The 19,529-nt window shown below is 45.3% G+C and overlaps 1 protein-coding gene, 1 long non-coding RNA gene and 1 other non-coding gene across 3 annotated transcripts in view; all 3 read left to right on the top strand.

Annotated features, from left to right (window-relative positions):
• Positions 1-570: 570 nt before the first annotated feature.
• The window catches only part of LOC105609426 (zinc finger protein 669), a 30,158-nt gene continuing 11,199 nt past the window's right edge, over positions 571-19,529 (top strand). Inside the window, exons 1-7 of the mRNA XM_060416105.1 lie at positions 571-720; positions 1,313-1,397; positions 7,095-7,404; positions 15,884-15,972; positions 16,461-16,664; positions 18,106-18,189; positions 19,340-19,422. Of these exons, the coding sequence (XP_060272088.1) occupies positions 571-720; positions 1,313-1,397; positions 7,095-7,404; positions 15,884-15,972; positions 16,461-16,664; positions 18,106-18,189; positions 19,340-19,422 (1,005 nt within the window). The remainder of the gene's footprint in view (positions 721-1,312; positions 1,398-7,094; positions 7,405-15,883; positions 15,973-16,460; positions 16,665-18,105; positions 18,190-19,339; positions 19,423-19,529) is intronic.
• LOC132659798 (uncharacterized) lies at positions 7,739-8,654 on the top strand. The gene is made up of 2 exons (XR_009600632.1): positions 7,739-7,973; positions 8,443-8,654. It is a non-coding gene; the product is annotated as an uncharacterized LOC132659798 (long non-coding RNA).
• Positions 14,275-14,346, top strand: TRNAE-UUC (transfer RNA glutamic acid (anticodon UUC)). The gene has a single exon. It is a non-coding gene; the product is annotated as a tRNA-Glu (tRNA).

The raw sequence follows: 19,529 nt of genomic DNA, 5'->3' as shown, positions 1-19,529 counted from the left end.
ACAACATCATTTCTGGTTAAACAGAAATTGTCCTGATGTTGTAAATATATATATATATATATATATATATATATATATTTTTTTTTTTTTTTTGCCACCCCACGGGATGTGGGATCTTAGCTCTCAAACCAGGGTTGAACCTGTGGACCCTGCAGGGAAGTCTTAACCATTGCAGTCTTAACCACTGGACTGCCAGGGAAGTCCCTTGTAAATTACATTAACATTACAGAAGGTGAATCTATTTCTAATCCTAGACCCCCCAGAGAATCATTGTAAGAAGTCTGGCTTATCATCTTCTAAAATGTTGTCTTGTTGACTAAAACAGAAAAGCACAATGTAAGAGTTGTGATTTAATTTTTGTTTGGGACCAAATGAGGACTATAGCTCAGGAGACAGTCTCTCAGACAGCTCTGAGGAATTGCTCTCAAAGAGGGGAGGAGGTGAATAGATTTACGATTTTAGTGAAGGGAGTTAAGTGCAGTCAAGCATACATTTTGGTAGAAGGTTTTTGTTAGTCTCAGGGAGCAGATGTCTCTCTTAGTAATTTAGTGCTTTTCTAAATATGAGAAGATGCAAGAAATTAGACTCAGAAAATCTCCTGAAAAATCTAACCCTTGGAAGACCTGTTCTGCAAGTTTTTCTCTGTGCACAGAGCGCCTCATTCCTGATCGCGATCCTGAACTCCTCTTCCAGGCTGTGTTGAAGTCACTACAGTGGCAGGTGACTTTATTCTTTTTTTTTTTTTTTTTTTCGGTTACTCAATGTAGCTTGTGGGATCTTCCTCAACCAGGGATCAAACCAGGGCTCCCGCACTAAAAGCACCTAGTCCTAACCACTAGACCACCACAGAATTCCCGCTAGTGACTTCATTCTTATAGAATCAGACGGCAAGCGACAGTTTTCAGTTGGCATTCTATTACTGTGACTTTCGACAAAAATCAATCTTTGTTTCACTTCTGGGGTCAAGACCAGTCACAGGAACTAACATCAGCTTCATGGCCCATAAAGGCAGGACTGGAACACGAGGTTTCATTATGCAACTTGGTGGGTTTTCTGATATTTCACCCCTTAATGTGCCCAACCTACTCAGGCATGGCACAGCTAGTCAACCACAAGGCTCCGCTGGATATCAGCTACCTGGTCCCAACCTGACCAAAACACTCTCTTGCAGTGGGAATTTCTAATAATGTACTTTCATAGCCTTGAGAAATTTCATAGAAATAGCATCTGGAAAAACAGCGTATATCAAGAAGCTGTGTTGATGATATGTCAACAATGATGAAAAACACTTTTTTCATCATGTTTTTCTTAGAATAATAGCCTTGTTACAGACCCCAAGGCCAGACCCAGAAGGGAGTATGACTGGGATCATGAAAGCATGGACCTTGGAACACCAGGTTTGCGTTAGGTATGAACACTGCCTACACATTTGCTGATTGTTCCTGAGACTATTCCAGAAGGGAACAGCCTGGGGTACAAACAAGATCTGGACTATGTCAATGTAGTATCTTGGGAAAGACAGATCAAAGCAAGTTTTGTAGTCTGCAATCAGGAATAAAAGCTGGACTCAGAGTGGACTCTGCACCTCAGTCAGAGGCTGTAGGCCCCCTGATCCATTGCACTAGATTTCATGTTGTTTTCATTCTCGTCATTTGCTCCTGGACCTTTAGGGCAACACCCTCTCTCTGGGGTCGAGCTGACTCCAAAAGCCAGAGATAAAGGGCATGAACCATTCAAACTCAGCTCCTTCTTCCAAATCCACTAGTCAGAGAAAGTGTGTGGGTGTTTCATGTGCAGAAAAGAACCAGGACTGTCACTTCAGCTGAAATTTCCCCTACTTGGACCTAGGAAGCCAGAGAAATGGGATCTCTTCGCTAATGCAGACTAACTTAGAGGCATACCTGTTTTGATGTGAAAGTTGGACCATAAAGAAGGCTGAGTGATGAAGAACTGATGCTTTTGAATTGTGGTGCTGGAGAAGACTCTTGAGAGTCCCGTGAACAGCAAAGAGGTCACACCAGTCAATCCTAAAGGAAATCAACCCTGGATATTCATTGGAAGGACTGATGCTGAAGCTGAAGCTCTAATAATTTGGCCATCTGATTCGAAGAGCTGACTCATTGGAAAAGACCCTGATGCTGGGAAAGACTGAAGGCAGGAGGACAAGGAGGCAGCAGGGGATGAGATGGTTGAATAGCATCACTGACTCAACGGACAAGAGTTTGAGCAAGCTCCTGGAGATGGTGAACAGGGAAGCCTGGTGCATGGTATGCTGCAGTCCGTGGCGTCGCAGAGAGTCTGACATGACTTAGTAACTGAACAACAGCATACTGATAGAGTTGCTATCATCTAGGGGTGCCTGGGACACTCACCTGGTCCCAGACTCATTGGGATGAGCCCCCGTGGACATTCCCCCAACGTGCGCCAACACTATGTGGCTGGACTGGCCTTTATGGTTTCTTATTATGACTGTGATGAAATAAACTTATTTTAAGGCAGGATGAGGAAAAAATGTAAACATAGGATTCTCTCTTTGCCCATTTGGGCCACTACCTCCTCCCCTTTGTGTGCAACGTGCATCTGTATTATACATAAATCAGACCTCCTTAGAAGACACAGGAATACCTGCCCAATTATAAAGAGCAAATTTCTCCTGGAAATTTGCAAGGTAACTCCTTGAGAGAAAACATTCCTTTCACAACCCTGTTAAAACCACAGTGACCCATTACTTGCCCTATATATGCAATCTGTACTTTGTAAACTCTCAGCATGTCACTTTGATGTTTTTTTCTTTTTTTTTTTTTTCCTGGAAAAAAAAATATAACTGTGCTTTGATCTCTAACCAATGGAAAAGTCCTCAGGGCTTTCCAAAAGACTATCTCCCAGGTTATGTGGATAACCCTCAGGTTGGCTAGAACAAAATTCTATATTTCGTTCTTGGATTGATCACTAATTAATTTTTTTTTGTTGACAATTCCAAGAAGCACTTCATCAACGATCATCAGGGGACTTGAAAAAACAGGTTCATTAGTCACAGGTCCTAAAGGGTACAGGGGCATGCTTGAGGTCTCAGAGAGAAGGAGACAGAGTGCTGGCTTAAAATAAAAAAAGCACAGAGTGAGACTTGTGAGTTGAATTGTATCTGGAGCAAAATGAGGACCGCAGCCTGGGAGACAGCTCCTCAGATAGCTCTGAGAAACTGCTCCAGAGAGGAGGGGGAAATGTCAGTATAGATGTGATTTTGGTGAAGGGGGAGTACATGCCATCAAACACATACTTTTTGCAAATGGTGTCCCACTCCTTCTATTCTCCCCTGACATGCTTGTTCAGACTTTTCCATCTGTAATCAGGATTATTGACTTAACTTTCTTTTTTAAAAAATTATTTATTTTATCTATTTGGCTGCTCCAGTTCTTAGTTACAGCACTCAGGATCTTTGATTTTCATTGCAGCATGTGGGATCTAGTTTCCCTGACCAGGGATCGAACTTGGGCTCCCTGCATTGGGGGTGGGAGTCTTAGTCATGGGACCACTAGGGAAGCTCCTGCCTTAACTTTTAAAATTGTCCTCCCCAATTCTATTTTTGCTTCCTAGGAGTCAAACAAAAGACATGCGTGCTCAGTCGCTTCAACTGTGTACAGTTCTTTGCAACCCCATGGACTGTAGACCTCCAGGCTCCTCTTTCCATGGGATTCTCCAGGCAAGAATACTGGAGTGGGTTGCCATGCCCTCCTCCAGGAGGATCTTCCCTACCCAGGGATTGAACTCTCGTCTATTGTGTCTCCTGCATTGGCAGGTGGGTTCTTTACCACTCACACCACCTGGGAAGTTCCACACATCTTTTAAAAATGTGTATCAAATAATGCTCCTCTTGTAGCTCAAAGCCCTTCAGGGCCTCCCCACTGCACTCAGAGTTAAACCCAATATTCTTATAGTTGCCCAGATAACCCCCATATACTCTGACACTGTTACTTCTCTGATTTTATTTCCTGCTGGTTTCCATCCTGCCCAATTCACTTCCATCATCTTAGGTACTGAGCTTCTGCTGTTGGTCAAAGAGGCCAAACATTTCCTGCCTCAGGATCTTTGCACTTGCTGTTCATTCTTCCTCCAGAAATTCTAAGACAGTCCCTAAAATCCTTCAGCCTGATTGCTGGGGATAGAGGCGGGTGGGTAATGTGGAAATACTGTGTCTGGATAACTCTGAATCTTAGTTTTCTCATTTGCCAAACTGTCACTCCTTCCCTGCCAAACTCCAAGCAGTAAGCATTGTTAGAACCCAAAGTTATCCTGGGAAGGGAAAATTTACTTATGGAGGAGAAGAAAAGAGTGGCTTTATTCCTTTTCTGGGCAAAGAGGGAATACAGCAGGCTAGTGCCTCATGAGAATCCCAGGGACGGGGGAGCCTAGTGGGCTGCCCTCTCTGGGGTCTCACAGAGTCGGACACGACTGAAGCGACTTAGCAGCAGCAGCAGCAGCAGCAATGCCTCATGAACTGTGCCCCACTCCTTAGGGAATAGGGAGAGGGGTAGGTGATAAGGATCAAGGGAGTGATGGGCTTGAGTTCTTCTGGAGCATTGGTGGTGTGGTAAGTAGGAGTCAGCATCATCAACCCTCAGGTCCAAATGGTCTGGGGTCTACATGCTTGTGGGCAGCCTACCATCGTTAATCATTAACTTTTCTACCTGTAGTGGGTGTCAGTATCTTGTGTCTGGACTTCCTGAGACTCAGGTATTTTTATGTCTCAGTGCAGAAGGAATCCAGGATGCTTGTGAGAGATGCAAGTGGGCAGGCAAGGAGGCTTTGCCAGGAAAATGCTTTTATTTATTTATTTTTAAAATGAGAACTATCCAATACAGAAAGGATTCTTTTGTGGTTGGTTTCAAGAGCAGCTGCTTGAGACAGCACATGATATCCTTGATCCCCAGCAGACGGCAACACATCATCAAATCTGCCATGTAAATTATAAATATAACTTTATAACATAGGAGTTAGGAAAGCTCTAACATTTGTATTTCTCTTCATCCCTCATAAGGGGAAAAATAAAGGAATGCATATTTGTTGGGCATCTACTTTATCAGGTGAATACTGAGAAGGAAATGGCAACCCACTCCAGTGTTCTTGCCTGGAGAATCCCAGGGACGGGGGAGCCTGGTGGACTGCCATCTATGGGGTCACACAGAGTCAGAAACGACGGAAGTGACTTAGCAGCACTGATATACATCTTTGATTTAAATCAGACCAGGTCCCTCAACTCTCAGAACTCCCCCCAAGCAATCAAATGGGAAATTAAAACTTAGATGTATATAACTATAGTGTCTACAATTTGGAAAACTCAGCAGGTGCCACAGGACTGGAAAAGGTCAGTTTTCATTCCAAACCCAAAAAAAAGGCCATGCCAAATGATACTCAAACTACTGTACAATTGTGCTTATTTCACATGCTAGCAATGTAATGCTCAAAATCCTTCAAGCTAGGCTTCAGCAGTACGTGAACTGAGAAATTCCAGATGTACGAGCTGGATTCAGAAAGGGCAGAGGGACCAGAGATCAAATTGCCAACATCTGTTGGATCATATAAAAAGCAATGGAATTCCAGAAAAACATCTACTTCTGCTTCATTGACGACACTAAAGCCTCTGATTGCATGGATCACAACAAACTGGGGAGATTCTTAAAGAGATGGGAATACCATACCACCTTACCTGCCTCCTGAGAAACCTGTATGCAGGTCAAGAAGCAACAGTTGGAATTGAACATAGAACAACAGTCTGGTTCAAAATCGGAAAAGGAGTATGACAAAGCTGTATATTGTCATCTACTTTTTAAACTTATATGCAGAGTACATTATGCAAAATGCTGGGCTGGATAAATCACAAGCTAGGATCAAGACTGCTGGGAGAAATATCAATAACCCCAGATATGCAGATGACACCACTCTAATAGCAGAAAGTGAAGAGAAACTTAAGAGCCTCTTGATGATGGTGAAAGAGGACAGTGAAAATGCTGGCTTGAAACTCAATATTCAAAAAACTAAGATCATGGCAACCAGTTCCATCACTTCATGGCAAATAAGATGGGGAAAAAGTGGAAACAGTGTTAGATTTTATTTTCTTTGACTCCAAAATCACTGTGGACAGTGACTGCAGCTATAAAACTAAAAGACACTTGCTCCTTGAAAGAAAAGCTATGATGAAGCTAGATAGTGTAAAAAGCAGATATGTCACTTTGCCTATAAAGATATCATCAAAGCTATGGTACAGATGTGACAGGTGGACCATAAAGAAGGCTGAGCACTGAAGAACTGATGCTTTTGAACTGTGGTGCTGGAGAAGACTCTTGAGAGTCCCTTGGACAACAAGGAGATCAATTCAAACCAGTCAGTCCTAAAGGAAATCAACCCTGAATATTCATGGGAAGGACTGATTGCTGAAGCTCCAATATTTTGGCCACCTGATGCAAAGAGCTAACTCATTGGAAAAGACCCCGGTACTGGGAAAGATTGAGGGCAGGAGGAGAAGGGGGCAACAGAGGATGAGAGGGTGAGAGGGATGGATGGCATCACCAAGTCAGTGGACAAACTCCAGTGAGATAGTGAAGGAAAGGGAAGCCTGGTGTGCTGCAAGTCCACAGGGTTGCAAAGAGTCAGATACGACTGAGCGACTGAACAAGTCTCAAGATTAATATACAAATGTAAGACAAATTCTTCCCACGTGCCGCTAGTGGTAAAGAAACCAGCTGCCAATGCAGGAGACTTAAGAGTTGCGGGTTCGATCCCTGAGTGGGGACGATTCCCTGGCTGAAGGCATGGCAATCCACTCCAGTATTCTTGCCTGGAGAATCTCATGGAGAGAGGAGCCTGACGGGCTACAGTCCATAGGGTCGCAACGAATCGGACACTACTGAAGTTATTTAACACATAGGTTCAAAGATAAGAATAGAAATAAAAAACTCAAGAGGGTTGTATTAGTTATCCACTGCGGCATAACAAACCACTGGCAAACTTAGTATCCCTTTGTGAAAGGAGGTACTAAGGAGTTGCTAGAGCTGGGAGAAAAGCATTCTCAGAGACTCCCACAGCCTGGCGGCTCCCAGGTGTGCTCGAGGACCGGTCCAACACCCTGGTCCCCCGCCCCGCCCGAGCCTCCCGCCTGGCCCCGCCCCCAAGATGCCTATTGGAGTCTGCCCCGCGGGGCCCAGCGGCTCCAGTGAGAGGATACTGGGACTCCCCGGCCCCGAGGCTAGGAGATGCTGTGGCCGCCACTCTCGCCGCCTCAGGGGCTACTAGGTCGGCCCCCGAGTCTTCCCCTTCTAAGGAAATGCAGTGGGCGTCTCTAGAGCCGCCATCCTTAACGAAACCGCGCCACTGCTTTCCCAGCGATCTGCCTCCAGCCCCGAGGAGTAGGTCCGTGTGAGGCCCCGCCTTTTGGGGGCGGGGACTCGGCGAGGGCGGGGAGAAGGTGCTTGTGGGGTGGGGTCTTGGTAAGGGCCTGGAGATGGGGCTCGGGAGGCAGGTGACGGTGCTCGCGGAGCAAGGTCTTGAGAAGGGCGGGAAGATAGGCCGTGGGGGCGGGATCTAGGCAGGGGCAGGGGCGCAGGATCCAAGGGGCAGGGTCTGGGCGCGGAGACCAGGATCAGGGGGGCGGGGTCTCGGCGTGGACGTGGACTTCTGGGAGGCGGGGCATAGGGGGCGGGGCGTGGGACTCCAAGGGGCGGGGTCTGAAAGAGGGTGTGGCCTTATGCCTCCGGAGGTGGGGATTCGAGCGACTGGGAATCCCGCTGGCTTTGACCTTCCGTCCTCGTGTCATTCGGTTCTCGTGATCTGGCCGTTTCGTCCGTTTTTCCAGCGAGAGGCGCCGGTGAAAAAAATTTTTTGTGTGTGCCACTGAAATTTAATCGAGTCCCTTTCTGCCTTCCTTGTACAAGAGAATTTTACTTGTACAAGAGACTTTCGCTTTCGTGAGCGGCATTGAGGTGAGGTTAAGATAAACTCTTTTTCAACTTTTATTTATGTTTGACAAATTCGTTTGGGAAAATAATTTCAGGATTCTAGGGTGAGTGTAAGTAAGCAAGTGTAATAAAGAAAACGAAGGAGAAAAAGTGAAAACGTAAATACAGGTCTTAAAGTAAGATTATTCAGGTCTTTACATCCAGTCAGCTCCAACTTTCCTCCAGTGTCTGTGATTGCTGCTGAGTTTAAAAATATAGGGATCTCTTAATATTGATATTATTAAAAGGGATTTTGGTGTCGTATATTTGCAGTGAAAGCGTGACAAGAACCCAAAGTGAAATACATGAAATTGTATTTCATAAAAACAAAAGGGTTCTTCAGTAAAAGGGAGGAAGCAGCTTTCCTAATATTAGTAGAAGAAAATCGAATTTAGTAGCCTTAAAGGAGATGTGTTTTGACCAAGTGAGTTTTTTTTTTTTTTTTTCTTTTCAGTGAAGTTAAAAACTCATGGGTGAGAAATTAAAGGAAAAATGATTCTGGAGGAAATTGAGCAACACCGGTTCCTTGTTTCTGAAAATACTTCTCACACCTTGTTCAGTCGCTAAGTTGTGTCTGACTCTGTGACCCCATTGCCTGCCTTACCTTTTCTTAAATAACATGAGTGGTTTATATTGCGATTAGGCATATAAATTAATTCCAGTGTTGATATTTGTACTCTATCTGTTATTGGATGTGTGCACCTTCTCAGTCTAGCTGTAACTGAACATTGTCCAGGGTACTCAACAAAACTCACTGGGTGCTGAGTGTGACCCAAACCTAAGTCAATGCATAGGCACCAGAGAAATAAAAAATGCACAGTGCTGTCTCCACCGAGTAGGCTATTTAGAGGATAAACAGATGTGAAACTGATATGAAGGCCTGAAATGGACAGATGAGCTTAATTATATGGACAAGCAGGGAAGAAGGCTTGGTATTAGGAGGCACTGATGTTTAAGAACTGAAAGATAAGTAGGACAGAGCTGGGCAGAGGCTGTGGAAGAAGGGGGTCTGAGAGGTGGAAGAAAGTTCAGAATCCCAGAAGCAGGACAAAGCCTGGTGTATTCCTTGAATGAAGGAAAGAGAGACCTGACCTGGAAGGGCAGAGAGTGATGAGAAAAGGAGGCAGTGTTACCTGAATTGTGGGTTCACCTCTTGGTGGGTGTCTAGCCAAATGACATAACCAAACCAAAGAGCAGGAGAGGTAAGGATTTATTACCTGCAGCAAGTAAGGAGGACACTGGGATCTTTCCCAAAGCAATGACTCCTTGAACAGCAAAACTGTGAAGGTACATTCATACTCATGAAAGGGGTTGAGCAGAAGAATTCAGTATGGAATTGGGTAGAGGCTGCGATTTGTCCTTATGCAATTTTTAACACTAGTTATCTTCCATCTGTAGTTGTTTGTGGCTGCAATCTCATGCCTGCTACTTTCTGGATAAGAGTTCTAACTGTAGAGAGAGGTGAGAAGGAATAATTTTTGGTATATGTAGAAAGGGGAAGTGAATATTTCTAAAAGAAACAGTGCTCTGCTTGTCAAAGTAAATATTGCAGTTTAAAACAGAAACAAACTGAAAATGTTACATGCCGTGTATCTTTTGTTCTATGCCGAGCTGAAACATCATTTTGCATGGTAGTGTTACTTTTTAAAAAATAAAGATGAAAAGCTATTTATTTTTAATAGTTTATTTATGTATTATTTGGCTGCACCAGGTCTTAGTTGCAGTATACGGGATCTAGGTCCCCCGACCAGGAGCAGAATTCAGAGTTCCCTAGTGGCTCAGACGGTAGAGTCTGCCTACAGTGTGGGAGACCCGGGTTCGATCCCTGGGTGGGGAAGATCCTCTGGAGAAGGAAATGGCAACCCACTCCAGTATTCATTCTTACCTGGAAAATCTCATGGGAGGAGCCTGGTAGGCTACAGTCCATGGGGTCGCAGAGTTGGACATGACTGAGCCACTTCACTTCACTGATAACACCGAATCTTAGCCACTGGACCACCAGGAAAGTCCCTAGTATTATTTTCTTTAAACAATTAGTCAAAACACATTTTATTTCAGCTAAGCTTGCCTGGTGGCTCAGATGGTAAAGAATCTGCCAGCAATGCAGGACATGCGGGTTTGATCCCTGGATTGGGAAGATCCCCTGCAGGAGGGAATGGCAACCCACCCCAGTATTCCTGCCTGGAGAATTCCATAGACAGAGGAGCCTGGCGGGCTACAGTCCATGGGGTCGCAAAGAGTTGGACACAACTGAGGGACTAACACTTTCACTTTTCACAACTTCTATGAAGTAGGAATAGTGGAGGGAATATTTATATTATTGAAATAAACTGAATATGAAAAAATTTAAGTAATTCAGGAAACTGTAGAGTAAAAATATCAACATTTCCCTTCATATTTCCCCTGCCAAATGCCCATGAAACAGTGTTGTGCTCTTCTCCAGAGGGTCCCAGTGTTACCTATCTCAGTAGGCCTTTGCAGTTTTTTTTTTTTTTTACAAATTGTAGTAAATGATATATAACATAAAATTTTCCTTTTAACTTTTTTTTTAATGTAAACCACTTTAAAAAAATTTATTGAATTTGTTACAATATTGCTTCTGTCTTTTGGTTTTTTGGCCCCAAGGCATATGGGATGTTATTAGCTCTCACCCAGGGATCCAGCCCTCACCCCCTGCATGGGAAGGTGAAGTCTTAATCACTGGACCAGCAGGGAAATCCCAGTTTTTAACCTTCTTTGAGGGTACTTTTCAGTAGCATTAAGTGTATTCACATTGTTGTGCAGTCAGCACCACCATCCATCTCCAGAACTTTTTCATTTTCCCAAATGGAAACTGTACCCATTAAACTAACTCCCCAGAACCCTAACTTCCAGACCCTGGCACCCTCTGTTCTGCTTTCTTTCTCTGTAAAGTTGACCCTTACCTATGTACCTCAGATAAGTGGCATCATATGATATCCGTCCTTTTATGTCCAGCTTATTTCACTTAATATTTTCAAAATTCTTCCATGTTGTAGCACGTGTCAGAATTTCATTCCTTTATAAGGCTGAATGGCTTCCCGGGTAGCTCAGCTGGTAAAGAATCCACCTGTAATGCAGGAGACCCCAGTTCAATTCCTGGGTAGGGAAGATCCACTGGAGAAGGGATAGGCTACCTACTCCAGTATTGTTGGGCTTTCCTTGTAGCTCATCTGGTAAAGAATCTGCTTGTAATGTGGGAGACCTGGGTTCAGTCCCTGGGTTGGGAAGATTCCCTGGAGAAGGGAAAAGCTTCCTACTCCAGTATTCTGGCTTAGAGAATTCCATGGGGTTGCAAAGAGTTGGACACGACTGAGCGACTTTTACTTTTCATATTCCATGGACAGAGAAGCCCGGCGGGCTACAGTCCATGGGGTCGCAAAGAGTTGGACACGACTGAGCGACTAACACACAAGGCTGAATAATATTTCTTTGTAAGTATACACATGTTGCTTTGCCATTCATCTGTTGATGGACATGGGGGCTTTTTCTATCTTTCCTCTATTGTGAATGATGCAGCTATGAATATTCATGTGCACATATCTGTTTGAGTCTCTGCTTTCAGTTCTTTTGGATGTGTATACTATTGCTGGGGATACAGATCCAAAAGAATGGAAAAACTCGAATTGCTGGGTCTGTGTTAAGGTAGTTCTATAGTTTGGTTTTTGAGGAACCATCACACTTTTCAACAGTAGCTGCACATTTCACATTCCTACCAGCAATGCATAAATGTTCCAGTTTCTCCACATCCTCTCCAACAATTGTTAGTTTTTTTTTCTTTTGATAAGAGCCATCCTACTGTGTATGAAGTGATGTCTCGTTATTTATTTATTTTTGCCCCACCAGCCTGTGGGATCTTAGTTCCCTGACCTGGGATTGAACCCATGCCCCCTGGAAGCGTGGAGTCATAACCACCGGATTGCCAGGAAAGTCCCTCAATATGGTTCATGTTTGCATTTCTCTAATGATTAGTGATGTCAAGCATCTTTTCAGGTGCTTATTGGCCATTTATGTATTTTCTTTGGAGAAGTATTCATTGAAGGCTTTTTCCTGACCGTCATTTTTAACACGTACATATATTTTATAAGCTTCCCAGATGGCGCAGGGGTAAAGAATACACCTGCAGTGCAGGGGTTGAAGGTTTGCAGTGCAGGAGACTTGGGTTTGATCCCTGGATTGGGAAGATCCCCTGGAGGAGGGGATGGCAACCCACTTCAGTATTCCTGCCTGAAGAATTCCATGGACAGAGGAGCCTGGCGGGCTACAGTCCTTGGGGTTGCAAGGAGTTGGACGTGGCTGAGCCACTGAGCATACACATATATTATAGATTATGTAAACGTAGTTAATACTTCAAGATCTGTGTCAGTTTTTTGGTTTTAAAAGCCATAATCATATCCCACATACAAATATCTGGTCATTCTTTAGCCCCTTGCTATACTCTAATGGATATTTTGGTTAGTTCTGGTTTTTACCCATTATAAACAGTTTGTACAGTAGTAAACAAGCTTGAATACACACACATCTGTTTATCTGTCTATATCTGCACAGTTGCCAAGGTTCTCTTAGCTACAGTCCTGCAAGTTGCTAGTTGAAGGCATGGGGACATTTAAAATTTTTATACACATAAATTCAAATTATCCCCAGCACAGTCCCAACTGCCACGGGTCCCTGGTCATCTTTGTCATTTGTGGCAAAGACAATTTTTTCTACTGGGTACTGAGGGCAGGTGGCTGCCTGAACCTGGAGCCCAGATAAGACATCCCTGGAGCACTATCCTGGTGGTCCAGTGGCTAAGACTCCATGCTTCCAACCCAGGGGGTCTGGGTTTGATCCCTGGTCAGGGAATTAGACCCCACATGCTGCAACTTAGAGCCAGTGTAGGCCCTCCCCCACTCCCCCCCAAAAAGAGACATCCCCTGAAGCCCTCTCTCAGTCTGCTGGTCCACCATATTTTCATATTATTCTCCCCAACCCCTGTCACTCCCACAAGCCTAAGAACAGGCCTTGATATCCCTCTTGCAAAAACAAAAAACAACAAAAAAAACCCCTCTGCTGTATCAAGCCTCTCTCCGAGGGAGTCTGCCTTGTAGGGGTGGCCCTGCCCCAAGAAGAAATTTCCTTTACCTTCCTGAAACCTCCAGCTGACAACAGCCCCCGCCTCTTTTGCCAAGGAGCGGGGAGAGCAAGTCAGAATGAATAAATGCCCCTCACCCTCTGTCCTCCCAAGTTCACTAGTGCCTGAGCTTTCTGGGGTGTATGTGTGGGGTGTATGCTCAGTTGTGTTTGACTCTGCGACCCCATGGACTGTAGCCTGCCAGGCTCCCCTGTCCATGGGATTCTTCAGGCAAGAACCTTGGAGTGGGTTCCCATTACCCCCTCCAGGGGATCTTCCCAACCCAGAGATTGAACCCAAGTCTCTTGCATCTCTGGATTCTTTACCACTGCGCCACCTGGGATAACCCTTTTAAATTTGATGGGAAAATATGCTATTTGTTAAATACACTATGCATATGTGTGTGTAAAGTATATGTGATATATACATATTAATTTTCACATGTTATACATGCATATATTTTTGCCTCTGCCAAACCTCACCTTGAACAAACTTGCTTCTCCATCTTTCCCTCTCAAGTAGTGGTCATCTCTTAGCCAGTGTACTAATATTGTAAGGAGAGACTTGCTATAGGCTAAAACCTCCCATCCTAGGGTCAGGCATTTTTTTTTTTCTTTTTGGCTGCACAAGGCAGCATGTGGGATTTATGTTCCCAGACAGGGTTGAACTTGTGCCCCTTGCATTGGAAGTTTGGAGTCTTAACCACAAGGCTGCCAGGGAAATCCCAGGTCAGGCTTTCTTTGATAGGAAAGAATAAACAAGGCTGAGAAGTGGGATGACTGGTGGGGTGGTAGGGTAGTTTGTCAGGGTGGACAGCTGGTTTCCAGGTTCATGGGTGGGTCAAAGTTCAATGACCCAGGAGAGTTGTGGTTGAGGGATGGGGAGAAGCCTGATTGAAGCTTGGTGAAGTTTTGTCCAGGCTGTTCAAGGGGGACAGACAGTTCAGCTACTCATTCACAAGACAGATATTGGGAACTGGGATAGCCTCTGCCTGGCCTTGTCCTAGGTAAACAGAGGGGTCATCCTTGGGTCTTACCTGAGTTGTGTGGGGAAGGGTGTTTCATTGCAGGGCACAAAGAGTTGGAGGGGTGGTTCTTACCCATCACTGTTTTCTAGGGCCACAGGGCTCAGGTATAAAGTTCAGTTGTTGGTAATTCTCTGGTTGTCCAGTGGTTAGGACTCAGCGCTTTCACTGCTGAGGCCCAGGTTCAATCCCTGGTCGGGGAACTAAGATCCTGCAAGCTGTGCCTTCCTCCCTTCCTCACCTCCAAAAGTTCAACATTGTGATGAGTATAAAGAATCCTGTGATCCTTCCTTGGTTTCTTTACCTTCTCCCATTGGCCGAGGGTCTCCCCCAGCCCCGCTTCCACCCCAGTTGAATTCCTTAGCAAATCCTTTGGTGTTTCTTCTGATATGTATACCATACTAGTGACTTAGAATAGTCTCTGCTGCTCCTGGCGTCTTCCAAGGCGTTCTGGGCCCTGCCACTGCTGCTTACCAGCCCACTGCTTCTATTTCTGCCCTCCCTAGTTCTGTCCTGTGAACAGTGGTCAATATGATCTTAAAAAAATAAAAATAGGAACAGAACACTCTTGGTGCCAAATTCTTCTGCTAAGCTAGTCATGGGGTATAAATCCATATGTCCCTTTGCCCTGGTCTTTTATTATTATTTATTTACTTTTGGCTGCACTGGGTCTCTGTTGCTGAGGTGCTTTTCTCTAGTTGGAGGTGAGTGGCGGGGCAGGGGGGCGCAGGGTGGCTACTCTCAGTTAACGTTGCATGGACATCTAATTGCCATGGCTTCTCTTGTGGAGCATGGGCTTAGTTGCCCTGCAGCATGTGGAATCTTCCTGGACCAGGGATCAAACCCGTGTCCCCTGCGGTGGCAGGAGGAGTCTTAACCACTGGACCACCAAGGAGGTCCATCCTTTGCCCTGGTCTTGACTCAGCTCCTGGTCCCTCTGCTCCTTCAGTTTTCCTCCCCAGACACTCCAATCACCAAGCTCTAGCCACTCCCACACGGGCTTTCTTCCCCCTTGAGCCCCCTCCCAGAGCTAGATCGTGCCCTAGCCAATATTTTGAGACCCTCTTCCTCCAGGGCTTCCAAAGGCCAGGACAAGGTGAGAGTGGAGCCCCAGGAGCCCCTGGGTCCCAGGATCAGTGCTTTTTAAGGTTTTGGATATTTGGAGGATAATATTGTATTATTGCTTGCTTCCTTCCTTCCCCCTCATCCTTTTTTTTTTTTTTTTTTTTGGCTGTGCCTGACCAAGGATAGAACCCTGGCCCCCTGCACTGGGAGTGCAGGGTCTTAACCCCTGGACTCCCAGGGACATCCTGTTCCTTTATCTTTCTTTTTTTTCCCCCTTGCCAAGTGGCTTGTGGAATCTTTGTTCCCCCACCAGGGATTCAACCTGGGCCCTTGGCAGTAAAAGCCTGGAGTCCTAGCCACTGGATCGCCAGGGCATTGCCCTCCTTCTTTTCACTTTGTAAACTTGGACAATTGACTTGCAAAACTGTTCTGAAACTTGATTACCCACAGTAGTCACGGGAGATTACTAGGCTTCCCCCGGGTGGCAAGGTCCACAGGCCTCTTTTCTAATTGTGAGAGAGACAGGGCCTCCCTGGCCTTTTAGGAAACCCGCCTGAAGGCAGGTGGGTGGGCTTGCCTTTGCTTCATTCAGGGTCGTGTGAAGCAGTGTCCAGGCTTGGGTGGAGTGGAATCTAGGCTTGGCCTCTTTCTCACGGCATCTCCCTTGTCCTCCAGCTGTGCCTGCTCAGGACCCCACCTGTCACCAGGAGGGGAACCTGGAGGAAGAGGCAATGGCTGCAGAGCTGCCAACAGCCTAGTCAGAGGTAACTGGAAATCCCCTTCCATCCAACATGGCATCTCCCTTCCTTGAGGGTGGGTGGTCTGGAGCCTTAAACCCCACCGGGATTTGTCCCTACTCTTGCCTCAGTATTTATGAATTTTTCTCGGTATAGTCACTTCTGCGCTGTGACAGAAAACCAAGAAAATCTATGAGACCACTTTGTTTCGGGAACTCTTGGGAACATCACTCATTCATTTATCTAAATGAAAAAAAAATTAAACTTTGTCACTTTATTTATTTAAAAATAATTTATATTGGAGTATAGTTGCTTTAACTCATTCGTTTACCAAGTACTCTTCCAGGACCTTGGGGAGCTCAGGGCTGGGTGTTACTTGACTGAGGGGATCCAGGCAGAATGGGTTCACAGACTAGCTGGAGAGAAGTTCAACTGTGTGTTGAAGAATTAACATATCGATGGGGCTACATGGGGCTGCTGAGGTCAAGTTCACCTTTCTGTCTGAACTTCCCAAGCCTCAGTCATCTGGCTGCATCTTCCTGATGCCCTGGCCTCCTGGGACACTGATGGAGATGAGCCTGTAATGTTTCAGGACCCAGTAACTTTTGAGGAAGTGTCGGTGGACTTCTCCCAGGATGAGTGGGCCCAGCTGGCCCCCGCTCAAAAAATCCTATACCAAGATGTGATGCTGGAGAACTACAGGGACCTGACTTCTGTGGGTGAGTGTGGTTGGCCACCTCTCTTTGTTAGTAGATTTTGTTTGTTTTTGTTTTCAGAGCTATCAGTGGTTTAACGATGGGGGAGTTTACACGTCTGAAGCGAGGTCCTGGAGCAACACCCTACCATATGTACACAATGGGCAGGATGTCATTCATAGTTTTTTTTTTAAAGCAGATTTACTATTTTTTAAAATTATTTATTTTATTTTTTTGGCTGCACTGGGTCTTTGTTGCTACGTGTGGGTTTTCTCTAGTTTCAGCGAGCGGGGGCTACTCTTCATTGCAGTTCACAGGCTTCTTATTGTGATGGCGTCTTTTGTTGTAGAGCACAGGCTCTAGGGCGCAAGGACTCAGTAGTTGTACCGCACAGGCTTAGTTGCCCCTCAGCATGTAGAATCTTCCTGGAGCAGGGATCAAACCCATGTCCCATGCATTGGCAGGTGGCTTCTTATCCACTGTACCACCAGGGAAGTGCCATTCATAGGTTTTTGCTGCAAACCTTTCTCAAGCACCTGCTGTGTTGCAGGAACTATTCTTGCTCTTGGGAGGAGCATGTGGCCCATCCTTAAGAGGTGATATTATAGGGACTTCACTGGCAGTCCAGTAATTAGGGCTGGACACTTCCCCTCTGGAAGGGAAATAGGTTTGATCCTTGGTTGGGGAACTAAGCTCCTGCAAGCTTTGCAGCATAGCCAAAAAAAAAAAAAAAAAAAAAGTGACTGTGTAGAATGGGGGTGAGTACTCTTTTTGTTAAGGGGCCAGGGAGTAAATATTTTCAGCTCAGTGGACCCTGGGTCTCTGTTGCAACTGCTGAATGCTGTCACTATGGTGCTGAAGCCACCGCAGATGACATATAAACAAATAGGCAGGGCTGTGTTCCAATACAACTTGACTTACAGAAGCAGGTGGCTAATGCCTGGGCTGCAGTCACTAGCCCCTAGTCTCCTGTCTTCCTTTTGAGAGTGAACATTTATTCATTATAGCAACCTGATTTTCTTCATGATCGGAAGCTTTCATGCCCCTTATGTGTGTCTCTGAGCTTGGGTCTGAGGATCCCTGATCCCTGGAGGGCATGATGTGAGACAGAGTTTTGGGTCTTGGGTTATCACGTTAGGCTTTCCAGGTGCCTCAGTGGTGAAGAATCCGCCTGCCACTGCAGGAGATGCAGGTTTGATCCCTGGTCTGGGAAGATCCCTGGAGAAGGAAATGGAAACCCACTCCAGTATTCCTGACTGGGAAATCCCATGGACTGAGAAGCGTGATGGGCTACAATCCATGGGGTCACAAGGAGTGGGACATGACTGAGCGACTGAACAACAACCATCATTGTGTTACTGCTCATGGGGCCACACGTGCTGAAACTGTTGGCCCTAGCCTGGGAGGAGTTTCCATGTTGACCCTGCACACTCCCTCACCTCATGTGTCTTTCCCCATGTGCCAGGGTATCATCTCCGCAAGCCCCGCCTGCTCACCCAGGAGGAGCTGAGAACCCGGAAGAGGAGACTTCTCCAAGACACCTGTGCAGGTGAGCCCTGGGGAAAAGGAGCCCCTTTACAAAGTTTCTCAAAGGTCATTTTTGTCTGAGAAATTGTGTCCAGCCACTTGGGGTGAATTTCCTCTCGAAACTTCTGCTTTCCTTCCTCTCCTTCCCTTCTCTCTTTTCTCTCCCACTTTTTTTTTTTTTAATTAAAGTATAGCTGATTTACAATGGTGGATACATTTCAGATATACAGCAGAGTGATTCGGTCATGCATATATATTGTTTTAGTAGCTAAATCATGGCCACCTCTTTGTGACCCATGGACTTAGTCCACCAGCCATATGTGTATTAATATATATGTATATAGGGTGTCCTGGGGGCTCAGTGGTAGAGTTCTATCCCTGGGTTGGGAAGATCCCCTGGAGAAGGAAATGACAACCCAGTCCAGTATTCTTGCCTGGGAAATCTCATGGACAGAGGAGCCTGCTGGGCTACATAGTCCATGGGGTCGCAAAGAACTGGACATGATTTAGCGACTAAACAATGACATTTCTGTATATATTCTTTTTTTTTTGTTTGATTCTTTTCCATTGTAGGTTATTACAAGATTTGAACATAATCCTTGCTGTTTCTACCACTTTTGCTCTAAGAATAAGCTCTGTCCTGCTTTCTCTCTCTTTTTTTTTTTTTAAATTTGTTTTTATTGGAGTCTAGGTGATTTACAATGCTGTGTTAGTTTTAGGTATTCAGCAATACCTAACTAGTTAGGCACTAGTTATGCATACACATATATCCATCCTTTCTTAAGTTCTTTTCCCATATAGGCCATTACAGAGTACTGAGTACTGCTTCCTCTTTCCAGAACATTCCCAGGTATGCTATTTGCCCATTTTCCCACTGTCCTCAAAGTTTGCTTGCCCTCTTTTAGACTATTAGCAGTTGTCTCATTCTTAACAGAATTGTTCCCTGGCCTATCACTTGCCATTTTCACCCCTTGTTTGCGTCCTTGTCAAATTCTATACCTTGCTGAAATCCTAAGTCTGTCTTTAACTGCTGGTGCTTTCTTCCCTGTCACATTGACTGAGAAGAGTCAGTATATGAAAGAAAAACTCCATGGGTCTCTGTTTGTTATTTTGTGTTATCTAACCATTTATTTCTCCATGAACTTAAACGTTTTTTATTCTGATCATTTCAGACCAGAATTCTCAGCTTAAAACCAAAGAGACCACGGCTGAGAGGAATAAAGTTTGGGAAAAACCATTTACCGGCAGGAAAGGGGTAAGGCTCCTGAGGGCTCATTGCTAGTTCTCTGCAGGAGGAAATTGCCATGAGACAGACAAACAGCACAACAACCTGGGGAGACACGAGGGGCCAGTAGCCTTCAC

This window comes from Ovis aries, chromosome 5 (assembly GCF_016772045.2).
Source record: "Ovis aries strain OAR_USU_Benz2616 breed Rambouillet chromosome 5, ARS-UI_Ramb_v3.0, whole genome shotgun sequence".
Taxonomy (NCBI): domain Eukaryota; kingdom Metazoa; phylum Chordata; class Mammalia; order Artiodactyla; family Bovidae; genus Ovis; species Ovis aries.
Note: the sequence above shows the minus strand (reverse complement) of the source record. Positions and strands in the feature narration are given on the sequence as shown.